Source organism: Onychomys torridus, chromosome 2 (assembly GCF_903995425.1).
Source record: "Onychomys torridus chromosome 2, mOncTor1.1, whole genome shotgun sequence".
Classification (NCBI taxonomy): domain Eukaryota; kingdom Metazoa; phylum Chordata; class Mammalia; order Rodentia; family Cricetidae; genus Onychomys; species Onychomys torridus.
Genome location: NC_050444.1, coordinates 114,551,142 through 114,568,139, shown reverse-complemented (window position 1 = coordinate 114,568,139; position 16,998 = coordinate 114,551,142). Strand labels below are relative to the sequence as shown.

The 16,998-nt window shown below is 39.8% G+C and overlaps 1 protein-coding gene across 4 annotated transcripts in view; it reads right to left on the bottom strand.

Annotated features, from left to right (window-relative positions):
- The window catches only part of Nfia (nuclear factor I A), a 339,960-nt gene that overhangs the window by 142,089 nt on the left and 180,873 nt on the right, over positions 1-16,998 (bottom strand). For all 4 annotated transcript variants that reach the window (XM_036177614.1, XM_036177615.1, XM_036177616.1 and 1 more), the window contains one exon: positions 13,726-13,791. In XM_036177614.1, the coding sequence (XP_036033507.1) occupies positions 13,726-13,791 (66 nt within the window). The remainder of the gene's footprint in view (positions 1-13,725; positions 13,792-16,998) is intronic.

The window sequence follows — 16,998 nt, the reverse complement described above, 5'->3', positions numbered from 1 at the left end:
CAGCTCAGCATCGTACACATTTTTCTTCTGTCAGGGCACTACTCTGAGGAAAGCTGCTCCTTGTGGCCAGACAAGAAGTGTGGGGATGGTGAAGATTCTCAAATAAGAAGCCTGAAGTCTTGTCAGGCTAGGCCAAGGCAACCCTTTCCTCCTTGACTGGCAGCCAACATTGTTATAGGGCTTCAGACACATCCCTGCCACAATGCAGCAAACAAAAACATATGCTGTTTGGCCAACCATCTAAGTCCTAGATACAGGGCTGCAAAGAGGTCTGGGAAGCACATGCACTCCACAGAAGCCCACTGAGTACGGACATCATCCATGTGCTTTTAATCTCTATTGTTTCTGTTTGTTTGTTTGACAAGGTCTCAGCATGTAGCTGAAGATTCAGAGCAGCCTCAAATGTATTCTGTTCCCTCAGCCTCCAGAGTGACTGGATTCCAGGAACACACACTCTACCTGGCTGTCATCAGTAATAACACCAACAGCAGACCTCTAGGAACTGCTCCTGTACCAGGCTACAAGGACACAGAAGCTTTGTTTGGTTCTATGTTTATAGCAGAAACGTATTGAACTCATACTCAGTGGTAGACTGGGCATTACACTCAGGAGATAATGGAGAGCAAAGAAAGGCAAAGCCCTCACTTTTGTGGGGTTTATAACCCATGGATATCTCCCATTGCAGTTATTTCAATAATCACAATTTTAACAAACACAATATTAAAACTGCAAAATGACTCAAAATTCTAAACAAATTATTTTCAAGTTAACTTTTTGGAGAAGAAAGAGAGTGATTTCAATTGTATTTGAGGTAACTTTTCGATGTCCATTCATTCTTTCGGGAGATGCTGATAACTCTAAGAAAAACAGAGAATTTGTGTGGCAGATAGAATTGCCAGATAAAGCTGAACATCATAAAGTCTCCATCATCCTGCTGATCAGTGCCATTTCGAGGCATATCCACTCTCAGCTCCCACAGTCCTGTGACTAAGGCCTGGAACGGTTTCTGGAAGACAGCAGATGTTTAATAAATAAATATTGGCTGGATGAGTAGATGTGATATCTGAAGATTTAGTGTGAAGATTTTTATAGTTCCCTGTAAACAGCAAGAAATTGGAGACGAGAACAGTCACGTGACAAAAGGTGCACATGATGAGCTTCACTCCAAAGGAGACCCTATCAGCAAGCAATGCCAAAATCATGATGGCCAGGGGAACACAGGGAATGTGACCACTTTTAGTACTTTCCCATTATGTTTCTCAGGCTTGAATTTTATTATAACTAACTCAACAAATGTTCTTTTTGGAGCCCAACTCAGCAGGCTCATGAATTCACTGTGAAGCATGCAGTCTTCTCTTCAATATTTACAGAGTAAAAGGCCATTTGATTTGAGCTTTGAGGACATCAGATTTTGACAGCTTTGAAATGTCATTCTCAAAGCAAGGACTTTTCACATGAAGAGTACCCTGGCTCTAACTATCCTATAAATGCAAATACCCTTGACCAGAAAACCTTGAGCATGATGTTCTAAGAATGTTAGTGAGATTACATGGAGTTCTTTTTAACTGTATTAGTTTCCTTCCAACATCTACTAAATTGAATTAGAGTAAAGTGGGGAAGGCCTGGGTTCGAAAGGTGGATGCCAAAGAAGTCACATTTTAATTTCATCTCCATCTCTCATTCATAGATGCTTTCTGGCTGTCAGCAAGGCAGTCAGCATGCTTTATCCCAGGGAAATAGGTGGGATGACTGGCCAGCCTGGCACTAGATATGAAGTGACTAGAAACCACTATACCTGTGCTGCATTTGTTGCACCCAGGGCCTCTCCTCTGCATACTCTTTTTGCTTATGGAGACCCTTGAGTGTTCCCTCTTCCACATCCAGAGGATAGAAGTCTGGCTTAGTATCTTACCAAGGGTGCCAGATCTACCAATTAGGAAAATACCTTGATGGTGTATTTCCACCACAATTAAAACGGGAGATCGCCAAGATTATTAACTGAAAAATTCAACAGAGTACAAGGTTGAAACTCCTCTGCATTTGGAACAGAAGAGAAAGCAAGAGAAGCTGAGAGAAGACAGGAAGAGAGAGGAGAGCCAATGGGACACACAGCAGAGGCCAGTGCTTTTAAGAACAGCATTGTTTACAATCCATGAGAACTTGCTTGTGTCTTCTGAGGTATTACCCAAGTGCTCCCACATCAACCTTGTTACCCTACACCCACCAAAGTTAGTATAATTTCCATAGATATATAGTAGAGACAGAAAAGGGGCTCAAACATCTGGGACACAGAGCATGGAAGACAGAATCATATGACAAGAGAGCTTTATAAGATGAATGGTCTTAGCAGGAGCAGCAACTGAGAGAGAATGTTTCCTCAGCAAAATGCAGAACTCTAGGTAGACTCCAGAGTTCCTCTATGGATGGGAGGGAGATTTAGAGATATTCCTGATGGGTTAAAAAGCCCAAAGTAACATTGAGTGAATGTGCACATTGCAGAATTGAGACCAAAGATCTCACCCGTTCTGTGCATAATTGTGCTCTACCATTGTCGCCTCCTGCATAGCCTCAAACATGTGTATCAGCCTTCACCATACACACCAAACACTATCCAAACACACTCAGGAGAGCACAATCGCATTTCTCTGTTTTGCTCACCTATGTACTTGATTGGGTATGAATTTCATTTCTATGTATATCCCTATTGCTTGGCACTCAGATGAGCAATAGATTAGTAAGTAGATATGATTAATGACAACTGGAAGGAGGATGAATTCCCTATTTTGATAGTATTATCACTGCTAAGTATAAGCCTTTCAAGAACTTCCAAAGTACCTTACTATCTTCCATCTTAGTCTCAAAGCTCTCTGGAGGGAGACAGCAACAGACTCTCACTGGCTACTAACTGTGGACATGTTCCTCAGCCACCCTGTTTTTCTCACTATCTCTAGAACTGTTATGGCAAAATCAGACAGGGTACTAAAAACAGTTTATAATACTCAAAAATTATAGTGTTTATTATAATGTACTGCCTAGCATTGCCTGACTATGGTCAATATTCTTGCTTGCCCTGGTGATGTACAGAGAAAGCCCACATGGAACGAGAGCTGAGTTCTGACATTTGATGTGGCAGATGATCAGGTTCCAAGCCTTGCTTTTACTTTAAATGCTCAGGTCCTTTACACAGAGAAGTGCTCCCTGGCTTGCACACGGTCCTCCTTCAAGTCTGCTCTGATGGAACCGAACACAACACATATTTTAAAAGGATAAGTAACAGACACAGTATAGAGAATGGGCAGTCTGCACATATCCCACCTTCCCTGGATCTTCCTGGCACCTGCTGAAGGCTGTGCAGAACCGGTCTGCCTTTCACAATCAGAGACATCTTACGTTAATTTCTCTGGTGGACTATTTCTGAAAACATTTCATTTATTGTCTCTCTTTACTGAAAATTCATCTTTCCTTTACTTTTGTGAATAAATTCAGACTATAATTTCTGAATAGAGACCCAGTGAGTTCACAGGAATACAATTACAAGCAAAAAACCCACATTTCATGCAGCTCTTCCTGGGTGTGTGCATGTTTGGGCATCATTTCTTTGATTATTTTTCCCATTGCCTTACTTCAAGGGCTACCAGTTATTAACTATTGGTCCGACTAAGGTTTGCTGGGAAAACTCCCACAACGTCACTCTGCAAATACTGCAGCTGAACGAATGAATACATGCTCCTCTGTGCAGCTATTTCATAATGGGCAATGTATCAATCTCCTCTTCTGTTGTTAGGATCTTACTTAGGGTCCAAAGCTATAACAAGGCATTCAATTGAAGAGCTTTCAATTTAGACAACATTTGCAATTTCAAAAGAAGATAAACCTCTCCATGGAATTAACATGATCTGCGAATGTGGGAATTGCCAGGAGTCAGATATCCTAATGAACTTTGTCTTGCTCACTGGAAATGGAGAATTAACCAATTCTTTTAAATAATTCACAAATCTGAAATAAAAGGGGTAAGGTGAAAATTCTTATTGTACTGCTCAACAAAATGGACTGGAAATAAACATTTTATATTTTCAATGAAACTAAATTCTTCCATGTTTTGCAACTAAAGCATTTTCAAATTTAAGGGCAACTTTAATTGTTCTGTGCCATCCACAAACATAACAGCACCTGGCTTAAACATTTAAAACAAACCCCATTTTAAATACTATCCAACTCTGGCAAGAAAGCCAAATGAAAAGTTAGTTCACTGCTTAAATATATCCACCAATGAAACATACATTCATAATATTTGACTTCCTCCAAAAAAACTTGAAGAATGTTCCTAAAATATAAGAATATATTTTTTCCATAAAATATGATTTGCCAAAAATGAAATCAAGATGTCCACTAAGAGACGCTTCTTCATGCCCCTGAGGCAATAAGGTGGCAAGAGGACTCCATTTGCTGGATGTCTATTGGGAACAGTTGCAAGTACTGGCACCGTCAACACCAATGCATGTATGCAAACATTCATACATGCAACACTCACAGAAGCTGACCTCTCAGTTTAAGGTTATAGTGAAGCCTGTGGCTGCCGGAATAAAACTGCATCAGATAGCCAGGGAGATGAGGTGAGAGGGGAGGGGAAGGGAGAAGAGGAGGGAGGAGAGGAGGAGATGACTACCCAACCCAGGAAACAAACAGGAAGCAAAAGGCACTGACACTGTTAGAACCACCACCACCAACAAAATAAATATCTTGGGGAAATTCTGACACAGACAACCAAACTCTCCTAAGAGTTTAAATTACTTACCCCACATTACAAATCAATACATTATAAAACCAAATTTGAAATTCCTTCTTTCCACAACAGCATGTGTAATGGCTGAACAATTGGACTGCAGCTGGAGGGAGTTGGAATGATTTTTGAATATTTGACTATGGGCAAATAATTTAAATTCTGTGTCCTCATCTGTAAAATGAACACACTAACAGCACCCACTTGTAGAAATAGGATTAAATAAGCTTGCACGTGTAGAACTATTGGAACTTTTTCTAAAGTGGGCATTGCTACAAAGACCATCATCAGTGCCTGACAACCAGGCTGCTGCTCCTCAGGACTCCCAGGACATCTGGAGGCTGCACTTCCTCTAGGCTGCTCCCAGCCAATGACTGAGGGGAGAAGACACTGAAGCAGGCCCATTCCTGCATCAGGGACACAAGAAGTCAACTGGTGACTTTGGCTCAAGGACTCTCACTGTCCTGGACAAAAGTTTCTTAGAAACTCCCTGCTATGTGGGACTCTTCCTACATAAATCCCTACATGTAGACCATCCCTCCTCATCCTAGGCAATGGGACTATATTACAATTTGAAGGCTCTCTCTTCTGCTCCATGATGTCTTTCAGACTGAATCCCATCAGGGCCTATTATTCTTAGAGAACTTGGATGAACACCCTGGTACACAAAAAGCCCTTAAGGAATGTAAGCTATGATCATAAAAGCAAAAATGATTATTTTTGCATTATTTGCCCCTAGATCCCCAAAGAATTTAATCCTATTTCCCAATACTGTTTCCCTTAAGTCTGTGACCATTACTCATTTTTAATGTTAAAAGGGTCAACTTCATGTTAGTCTAACATCTTCAGACTAGCTTATTTATTCATCTAAGCAAACTAGTCCTAAAAAACTAACACTCTGAACAAAACACTCAGACTTAGCTTTCCCTATTGCAAAGATGGAATTCTCTACCTTCCAGTTTACCTGAAATGCCTTTCTTGACTCTACTTCGGAAAGTGGAATTTTCCAGGGCTGTAGGATTTGACAGTTTTTCTATACTCATCATCTTTTATGAGGAAGAGAGTCTGCCAATAGCCAGATGTTATGAAAAAACACACTTTTTTTGCTTTGTCTTTCAACAGTGACTCACATAAGGCCCCAGTGGTGTATTCAATTGATATCCCACTGATTAAACTTCTACACTTACTTTCATAGGTTGAGTGACTCTCAACTATCTCTACTGCACCTATTGACAGCACTTGACAACTGGCTCATTGTTCCAAAACAACTACTGGGCAGGGTACCAACAGTCACGAGAACTTGGAAGCAGTCTCCTCGGGTTTCCTTTTTAGTGGGTTAAATTCCAGCGGTTTGACCCTTGGTGATGGGTGAAGGCATCATAGACTAATCAAACCTTCCCACACACCACTATCATGGCTACCTCTGCAACTTCTACAGAGTGTGTGGAGAATACAGACTAGTTACCAGGTAAAGTACAGAATTTGGCTTAAATAATGAAGACTTTATGTATAAGTATATCCCATGTGCTACATACCCTAGAGCCAGCTTTCTTACTGTTCCATTCTACTACAATGGAAGAACTAATAATAGCAAATTTTACTATTTAGTCTTTGGGTTTTAGTTCAAAAGGCAACATCTCAGAATGGACCTTCCTGTGAACCTTTTATAATAGTAACACATTCACTTCTCTTCATAGCATTTAACATGACTTGTCACATTACATGTCTATTAGTCAGTTTATCGTTAGTCTTCTTGGCCAAGAAGGTAAGCACTGGACTTTGCTTTGAGCTGTGCACTGCGAAAATCATCCCTGCCTCAGAATGTGCATGACAATTATCTGATGCGAGAGTGAATGAATCTTCCCTTTTGCTCCCCTTTCTAGGTTGTCAAGTCCTCAAGAACAGGATGCCAGAACCATGTCTGGGTTGGCTCAACACTCCTAAGTACATCGTCTGAATGTGCTCAGAAGAAGACTCTCCCTTGAGTGGCTTCTGAGAACTGAAGAATGAGCCTTCAAGTCGCTTGGCTTGATATTCTCTTCACAGATGATTGTGTCTGGCTTTCCCTGACAGCTCTCCTTTGCTAACGTGCCCTGTTCCAAAGTTTCTCCTTGTTCGTCTCTGAGCACACAAGTACCTGCTTGCTCTCTGGTTGTAAATACCTACAGAAATCTAATGCCTCCTGTGTGGAAAGATCGTTGGGGGCTATTCCTCTCTAGCTTGGACTCGCCACAGTGTTATTTAGACTTCTCTTCTTGGATATCTGCCATATGATGCCTGTGGATGAGGCATATGAGACTCCTTGGCTCCCTCTGGGTTCAAGTCAACCAAGTACAAAAATTATCAACCAAGATGGAGCACGGTACTCTGCAGGAAACGCTCCTCCTCCTCCCACCTTGCTGGAGTCATCTCAGTAGATTTAACAATAAATGCATGCCAGGGAAACAGAGATTCTTGGACCTGAGTAAAACCCAAAGAAGAGAAGAAGAATGAGGGAGATAGAGTGAGAAAAGGTGCCCAAATCCTTGTGGCTTCGATGGATTTTTCTGGCAGGCAACTAATCAATCTGGATTAGTGACCTCCAAATCCCCAAATCCATTATTTATATCACATTGCATTTATTAATATTATCCATAAACTGATTATTCCTTCCAAAAAATAACATTGCGTGCTTCACAACAACAAATTCTCATTCAAATGACATATGAGAAATGATCTGTCTGTGTCAGGAAAGGCTCATACACAATTCCTGACTCCCCTCGGCCCCTTGATACTTCACCAAGCTGATATTTGATTGATGGGGAATTATGGAAAAGTGGCCATCAGAAATGGTCCTTTTAATGGCATCTCCATCAAAGGGTCCTGGCATGCTAGCTCCAGGCTCAGCTCACAGGGAACACCAATTGCAGATAGAGCTGCAGCCAAGCAGCAGGTGAACTTCCTACAGCACTGAGTTGATGATGACTCCCCCGCCTTAATTCAAGTGCTAGAACCCAGATCTGTGAGTAAGTATATCTGCACAACCCCATACAAATTAGAAACACTCTCCTATTTTGAATGTTATACTAAAAGGACACTCCCGAGTCCCTCATGAGACATGGGAACAAATGAACTGGAGACACAAAAAGAAAACCCGTTTTCTCTTCTTCCCTTTGTAATTAAATAATTGTAATTATGTAAGAAGTTAGAGATGGGGGAGGGGGATATCTAAAACAGATCACCTGCTCATCCATTTCAGAATCTGAAAATCATAGGATTTTTGGCTATCAACAAACTGAGCTAGCGCCCACACATCTAGTTGTTCCGTGTGTGGACAATAAACTGTTCACAGTGTGTGAGGGTACAGCTACTTCTTCAGAGTGACTCCTTCCTCCACTTTCTACACTGGATGCTGTGTGAGCTCAGCCATTCTATTGCCTCACCCATCTTTCCCAAGACAAGACCCAGAAGTCTACAGGAATGTCTAAGAAGACAACAATGGGTCACAAGTGCTGAAGTTACATAAGAATTCAGATTCATGAAGTTTCAAACTCTGACTTCAGACCAAGCCATAGTTTAGTTTCCTGGTCTCTTAAAGAAGAGAGACTGGCTCCATTGCATTGTTGAAAATTCATCAGTCAGAACTTAATCACATAGAGCTGAAAACCAGGAGGCATTTAGACTGTAATGTCTTCCCGAGTTGGGGCCTTTATATATTTTAGAATGTTGATCATTACTATTATTGCCCCTATTTTGGTGGTCACTCTACTTGTTTGTCCCTGCTGAGTTCTCTGAAGAACACTGCAGAGAATAATTGTTGCTAGGTAATTGTCAAAGAAAGTCATGCAAATTACGAAATATCGATAGACTGTCCTTACAAGTCAATGGTGCCAGACTGCTCCTGCTTTGCCAGTGAAATGCAAGCTGGAAGGGTGTGTTGCTTTCATAGTTCTTGAAATGACCTAAAAATGGCACATTTACCAAAACCAGCCTCTAATGTAAGAAGTCCACCTAGCAGTCACAATTTATTCAGTTTGAAATAATTAATTGACTTTTCAATGTTATTAACATTGTGATTTAATATCGTAACAGTTCTATTATATTTGTGGAAGAAATAGAGAAAAGAAAATATTAAGATGACTTTTTAAAAGAACATTTACCAGATTTTAAAAAAATGTTTATCCAAAAGAGAAATAGAAATTTATAGTTTTCTTATCTCACCCCCGACTTACAAAGTGCATCCTACATATAAATCTTAGGCTAGAAAGTCAGTATCCTTACAACTCATTTGGAAAACATTAAAATTTTCAAAATAAACACAGAAATGAGTGAAAATAATAACTAATAAAATAGTAACAGTTATGATAAAGATCGGTCGATTCGTTGTTCATTTAGTAACATTTAACAGTGATACTGAGTTTAACAATTCAAGATGGGACTGGAATAAATAAAATTAGTCAACATAAAAGCTGGAGTCAAAACACAAACAAATAAAACCAGCCAGAGTCAATATTGCAGTTGGCAGGTAGAGTTGCATAACTTCAAAATCTGGGGCAAGTGTCATGATTAATGGCTTTCCCCTACTTGCACAGGCCCATCTGAGGGCTGATGTGGCAACATGGTGTAGCTGCTGGACAGGAACAAGCGCCACTAAACCCAAAGACAGTGACCTCAATACTAACATGGAATCTCATCAAAATGTGAAAAAAAATTGATATCACTGAGGTAAGGGGAATGAGACTGACATAATCCTTCTCTTTCTGGCAATGGAATTTTGTTCCTCCCATTTTGACTCCTGAGTGCTTTCATTGATATTGGTGAGACCCCGTGGGGAACGTGTCTCAGGACTGCCTGTGCTGACTTCACTCTCATTCTCTCTGGCCCAACTGAATGGGGCCTTGATTAAGCAGAAATGCCATCTCATAAGCTTTGCCCCCCCGTAAGTGATGGACTTGGTGCATCAGAGCGGCTCGCTTCATCTACACTGCCTTCCCTCCAGTAATCAAACATACCCAATGCCAACCACACATGCTTTGGGGCAGCGAAGCTTGATCTCCTCACTCTTGCTTTGGTTTGGAAACAACTGGTTAGATCTAGATATTTCTGCCTATGTGTCTTTCCCCACATACAAATTAGATGGTCAACTTCTCCAGAGAAGCTCCTCCTCCCTAAAAACTCTTGATGGTAACTAAACAGTGAGGAAATACACTATATATATATATATATATATATGTGTGTGTGTGTGTGTGTGTGTGTGTGTGTGTGTGTGTGTGTGTATAGTATATACCCATATAAAATGTAATGGCAACATCTTTATAAACATACTGATTTTATTTCTTAAGCAAACAAATACTCTTATCCTGTATGTTCAAGGTGAAGAGTTAGGTTCTGTGCAAGATCTTTTTAAAATGAATCTGTCGTGAATTCTACCTTAATCAGTTTACAGGCATGGTTTGTTTTTATTTTATTTTATTTTATTTATTTATTTTTTGTGGGGAGGGATGTTATTTTTATTTTGGTTTGCTTCTTTAGCTTTCTTTTCTTTATTCTTTTTATTATGGTCCTGGGGATTGATGATGGGGACTCACCCACACTAGACAAGTGATCCACCACTGAGCTATACTCCCAATACAATTTACACCATTTTATAGCTTCTACTTGTTTTATGCCCCAGGAGGAAAAAAAAAAACTTAGCTGATATTAAAGAAACCTAGGCAGAGTCCCTTCTTTTGAGGATACCTCCTTCTGGAATGCACTCACCCTGAGGTCCCAGCAACTCTGAATTACCTCTTCCATTCGCTAATCCTTAAGCCCACTGGAGACCAACAGAACGAGGACAGAGCTAAACAGTATAGTAGATGTATGCTCTGGGACTTAAGAAGGAACTTACTGCCAGACGTCTTAGAGGCCATCTAAAGTGGATGGCCCTGTAGTTCTGGTTTATTTCTGACCACATCCCTTTGGCCTCGGGACTCCAGCTTGGGAACCTTGAACCGTGTCTGATGTTTATGGCAAGCCTTACCTGAGGAACCTTTGGACTCTTCCTATGAATGAGGCATGATCCTATTCCTATCCATGCTCTCATTTCAATACTCATGTAGTAGGTTTCTTTTAGTATTTCTAGTATGCTTATAAGAAAATTAAGTTTATGGAAGAAGCTCATTTACTCACCCAGCTACTATTTAATTTGAATACAGGTCTGTCTGGCTCCAGAGGCAGTTTTGACCATTAGATTATATCAATTTTGAGTTTCAGAAATGTTGGTATTTTATTTCTGGGCTCCACAGAATTCCTTAAAATTTTCCATCTATAGCTCTAATTGGACAAACATTTGTGTTTTCTCACAGTTGAGTCCTAAGAAAACAGGAGTAAAGAAAGCAAAATTCTACAGAACACGGCAGCCTGGATGCAGAGGGTAAAGGCAGCTGCATCCACTTTAGGTAGAGTTGCATGGCCTCGTTGACGGCAGTAGATGAAGCGGCATGTTACCATTTGTCTGTTCACTCTCCATAGTTTACACAGCAAATACCATTTGCTTCCCATTACCTTTCTCAAGAGCGATGGGAAAAAGATTGTTTTCCCTTGTGTGTGTGATTGTATACTTCTATGGAAAGAACAATGTGTTCCCACTTCATTTGAAGAACAGATTTTGTCACGCCATCACACAGCAAGATTCCAAAATTTCATAGAGCTTAACTGATAAACCTAGGAGAGTTTCACCTTTCAAAAGGAAACCAGATACCCTTCAGAAACTCATGTTCACACTCATAGGTTGGGGTAATGAAGAAGGACATATGTCAATCAAGGCAACACAGAGAACAGGCTACCTAGTGCCCTAAAGACTTCATTTATTCCCTTTATGATTCTGTGTCTTTAACGAAGAAAATACGATATTTTTCTTCCAGTAACGTCATCTGAGGCTGACAAAGGGCAAATGGAGGAAAGGGGTGTGCTGACCTTTTCCAGTAGAGAGGTCTAAGACACAATGGCTTCTTCTTTAACAAAAATACACTGGAGCTGGAAATGTGGGAATTTGTTACTTTATCTCTTAGATATAAGAACTTCTTTTCTTTGAACTCACACTCACGAATCCTTGAGGTAGCACCAAGTTAGCCCGGTTAAAAGTGAACTTGGCTTGTATCACCATGCCTTTGGCCGAAACAGTGGGCTGCGTCATGGGATGATTTTTGGCCAGGAAATGCACAATATCGGTATTGCAGGCAGCTCCAGAGAGGTACGCCAGGCCTCTCCCCACTCACTTGGTTTATATTTGCATGTGAACAGCTTGCTGGCCATTTTATGAAGACAGATGAATCGCAGACCTGCTGGAGGGGTATCCAGACCTAAATATGTGAGCTACATACCCTATAGCTTACCAGTTTTTAAGATAAAAATAAAGTATCTCTGGACACATCTTCAGGCCAATGAGTACAAATATATTTTATGAAAAATGGGACATTAAAGGCATCACCAGCCAGGCCCAAAATAAAGAAACAAGTCTATAAATACTGCTGTATAGATTGCCAACAAAAGGCAAGACACAGCTGCTTGACACTAAGAAACTACTCTTCAGAGGCTACCCTGTTTTTTCTTAACTACCTCTTCATCGAAGAAACTTTGATGCAGAGAATTTCACCAAATACCAGAATGAGAATAAGGATCATTGGTTCACATTTAATGTCACAGTGGAGAACTGTAACAGAGAGTTTCCAGGGTTAACAAAATAGAAAGTGTTCTGAACAACTAGTGACAGGATTTCTAATGTGGTAAGGTGAGCCCTCCAGCACACAATACCAAAACTAGTTCAGTTTACCTCTCCTTTCCAGATAATCAACTGGAGATCAAAATGGGAAAAATGAAGAACAGAGGGAGAGAAGGAAGAAGTGGAGGGGAATTCTCATTCATGAAGCAGGAGATGAAAAATGAAGAACGGCAGAATTATATATAGGGCAAGGAAAATGGAAGAAAAGTCCTGACCCATTATTAGCATTTTTATTTATTTAATATGGCATCACTGAAAAAGACTGTGCTTAGCATGTTAAGTGTTATTACCTTACTTAATTTCCACTAGGGTAACAGTATCTTATTTTAGATAAATAAATGAATACCCTGAGAGGATAAGTGACTGTTTTAATATTACAGAGGTTGGTCTTATACTTGAGAATTTTAAAAGACATCTATGTATTCACCTATGATAGAGACTGCTAGGTTACGTCTCCAGGTTTATTAAATGAGAAGTCTCGTTCAGTCTAATATTCCAGTCTATGACTGTTTCTCATTCTTGCCGTGTGGATCACAAATTTCGAACATTCCACAAGCTATTATTATATGTAAAGTGTGTTTTCCATCTGGGAAAGGTAACAGTAACTTCACATAGAATCTGAGATGTGGCTCAGTGGTAGAGGAGCTGCCTAGCACGCAGGGGCTCTGGGTTCAATCCCCAGTACTGCAAGCAGGAAAAGAGAGAAGAAGGACAGCGGGTGAGAAGACTGCTCTGTTTACACAACTGAGGCATTTCATGCTCTCTTGCTATTTTATTTCAGACAACTGAAAGGGAAAAATCTTTCAAAGATGCGGTGCGTTCTGAAGGCCATTTGCAAAGGGATAAGATCTAAATTATCCTGAAGACTGCTTGTTCTCCCATGATCTTAATGAACATCTTTGGACATTTCCCACTTTGAAGAAAACTCTTCTAAAATGACACCAGAAGTTCATGGTCCTTCTTTCACACTGTCCAAGAATGTGCTTTGGTGAATCTGGGCCTCTTCTCACATATCTAGAGAATTAAATGTCCTAGTGAGGACCCTTGTGGAGCAGGATTGGGGTGGGGGCTAAGGCTGCTAGGATGCCTCTTGAGTTTCCTCTTTGAATCCTCAGAGTTCTTGCTGAGAGTGCTCAAAGGGCAGCCTTGGCTGCTGGCTCCTGTGGACTCTGGTACAGCATCCAGAGTCCCATGCTAAACTTACCATTTTCTGGCTGGTCCTTAATGTCAGCGTCACTTGGCTGGCTGGGACTTTCAGATTGACTTGAATCTGAAAAACATAAAAAAATACAGCCAACATTACAGGAACTGTGAGAGAAAGTGGATCAGAGGTGCCAGACTTTCTCAAAAGGTTCAGCCTCTAAAGCAAGAATGAGAACGTCAGAAAAATGACAGGATGAATGAAAAGATGGGAAAGGAATGTGGGAGGGCGGGTGCATGAGCCTGGAGCACAGATGCCCAGTTTTGTTTATACCTCCTGTGGTTTCCTCTGTGCTACATCAGTCACTGAGGCTCTGGAGGGCCATTCTCAATGGAAAGGTGGTTCCAAACTCACTTCCTCATGACTGACGTCCTGACAGCTGATAATGGCTTCATCCTCCATTACACATGTCTGAAGCTTGATTCTGATCACAATAAAGGGCTTATTTTGAAGCTGGTGTAGGAACACCCAGATAGCAGTACGGACTGCAGCTTCATGACCCTCAATTCCAAAGTTCTCATGTTCTAGTGCATGTACTAGAAGTAACCAGTATCCAGACATGGCTTTCTGAGGCTAAAGCTTCCCCACAGGACAAAGGTTTTCCTGTTGATATAGACATCTGGGAACCCCAAAAGGGTTTGTTAGTAAAAGCAGAATCTGGTAAACCTTTAAAGAATTTGATTGATTTCTTTAAAAAATTTTTTTTGAACTTAAAAAATATTTCTATTAAGTTAATATCTAAGTAGGATAGCTTAAAACAACACTTACTTTCAGAAGGAGATAAAATGAACTTTCAAAAGAATTTCACAGAATTAGAAGTAAGTGTAGTTATATGTTTTGGAGAAAAGAGGAAAACTGATGTACACATCTCAAAAAGAATAAACCATTTTCAGACATTTAGGCCAACAGACACAAATAATTAAATAATTAGTTGAAATAAAAATATTAAAGCCTCTATATCTGTGGAAAGGGTGGATCCTAACTTTACCTTGATGTCACAGGTTTGCAATCCGTTATCCTTAATCCGACTGGTTTCAGCAAGAAGCCAGTCCATAATCAAGAGTCACAGCATGTGACCGTGACCGAACTGAAAGTGTCATGACATTGGGACCTGGCTTTGGCATGCCTTCTCTTTTCTGGAGAGCCTGCACAGAGGTGTGGAACTCCCAGGGACCGTTCACCTACAAATGCTAAGCTGCAATGCTAAAAGACTCCCCACTTTCAGACAATAAGAATCTCGATCATAAGAGAGTACTAGAAGGGCTTTGTCTACTTTAGAATTTTCAGGCAATATTAACTTGGTAAATACCACAAAAAAATTCTGTTGGGTCAAAAATTAAAAGAACAGAAGTGTTAAAAAGGTTAATTTAAAAAATTTATCGTATCGTAACAATTGCTATTTGCCATTTGTTACAAGAGACAAAACCAGAAATTGTAATGGATTTGAAATTCTAATGGCCAAAACTAGTATAATAATAGACAATCTAAAATATAGCCAATTACTATATTTCTTTTCTAAGAAATTTCTTTTCTAAAATCCTATAATTTTTTCATTAGAAATTAAAAGTTAAACATTCCAAAACTATTTAAGTGTGTTTAAAAAGAGTCGTACCATTGTTATTTTTACTCTAGAAAAAACTTAAACCATTAATTACATAAAATTAAAGCAAAATATCTCAATTTATTTTAGAGAAATCTTTTGATCACACAGAAAACAAACAGATACAATTGTACCAAACACATTTTCTTTAAAACCATACAAATATATAATTCTCTTCTTGATAGCTTTGCTAAAATTGTACTTGTAAGTGTGACATCTTTCTAGCTAGTGCTTCTCCATAAACCAGTGGAAAACATCTTTTCTGTCAATTAATTTAGATATACAAAAGACAACGGGATTAAACTATCTATTCATTTACATTAAAGAAAATAGGGATAATGAGCCCCAAGCATTTTTTAACCTTATAGTAAATATCTTTATGTTCACTTTTTGTTTTAAACATTTGTCCCCTCACCCTACCTTTAGAGAAACAGTAAACACAAGCAATGTTCCAAGGTAGTTTAAAATTCCCAGCCACAGAAAAGTAAGCAGAGGAGCGTCAAAGAACTGAGTGGCACAGAAAAGCTCAGGCTCAGTCTACACGGGTCCCACACTGCCCTGAACACTGAGACACAAACACTGGAAGAGGCATCTAGCCAAACTGGGATCTGAGCATGAATTCTCAGTTTTATTCAAAACCAGGAGAATGTTACCACCCAAGGCCGTCAGGCTAAAATATTCCATCCCAGGAAGGCTCAAGCAAAGCCAAGGCTCCACATGAAACCCCGAGTGCCCTAAATCTTTTATAATTATTCTCTACCCATCCTGGTGCTGTTGCACCAGGAGGAAACACAGCCCCTTTCTTGAATGGAAAAGGTCACGGATGCTGTTAAGTACGGAGCCAACCAGATGACCAGAATTACAAATTAATTTCTATCTGCACACAACCGATGCGAGTCAAAGTCTTCTTAAGCATTTGCACTGAAATACTATCAAAATTAATACTTATTTTACTTTTCTCTTTTATACGCTTTTTAGAGAACTGGAAGAAGACTTCATGTCCTTCTGTTTGGGTCAATTATTGTGTGGTTGTTTGATTCTGACTACCCGAAATAATTAGAACCCCCCAAAACAAATTGACTTGCACAAAATGGGATAGCTCTCTTACGTAGGAAGCTTCCCAAATCACCATGCACCGGTGACATTCTTCAATGGTTCCCAGTTTAAGGGCCAACATATCTGTATTTTACAATGAATATTACTTAAATTTTACAAAGAATACTACTTAAAGTGTATCTAGATGATGCAGATGGAATGCTGTGGTGGGAAAGTAAGAGTCATCCATTTCTCCTCCATAGCTAGGCATTTGTTTGCTGTTTGCTTAATAAACCTCAAACATCAATCTAACCTTGAAAAGTGATATTTCCTTTGGTTTAAAACAATTTATGACCACACATTTAAGACTAAAATAGACAGGGTTTGCTATCGAAAGCTTGGCGTCTACAGCTATATTGCTGCAGTACTCAAAGATAGTCCATTGTCAATATAATCACTAGAGAAAGGATAAAACAAATCCTCATGTCGACATATTGGTCTCTGCTTCTAGAACTTGTACAAGAAGGACAGAACCTTGTCCTGAATTTCTAACTTATAGACATATTCGATCCCTACAACCTTAAGTCTGTTCCCTTTCAAGATGCACTCCTTTAGTAGAATGCAAAGAATGATGAAACACG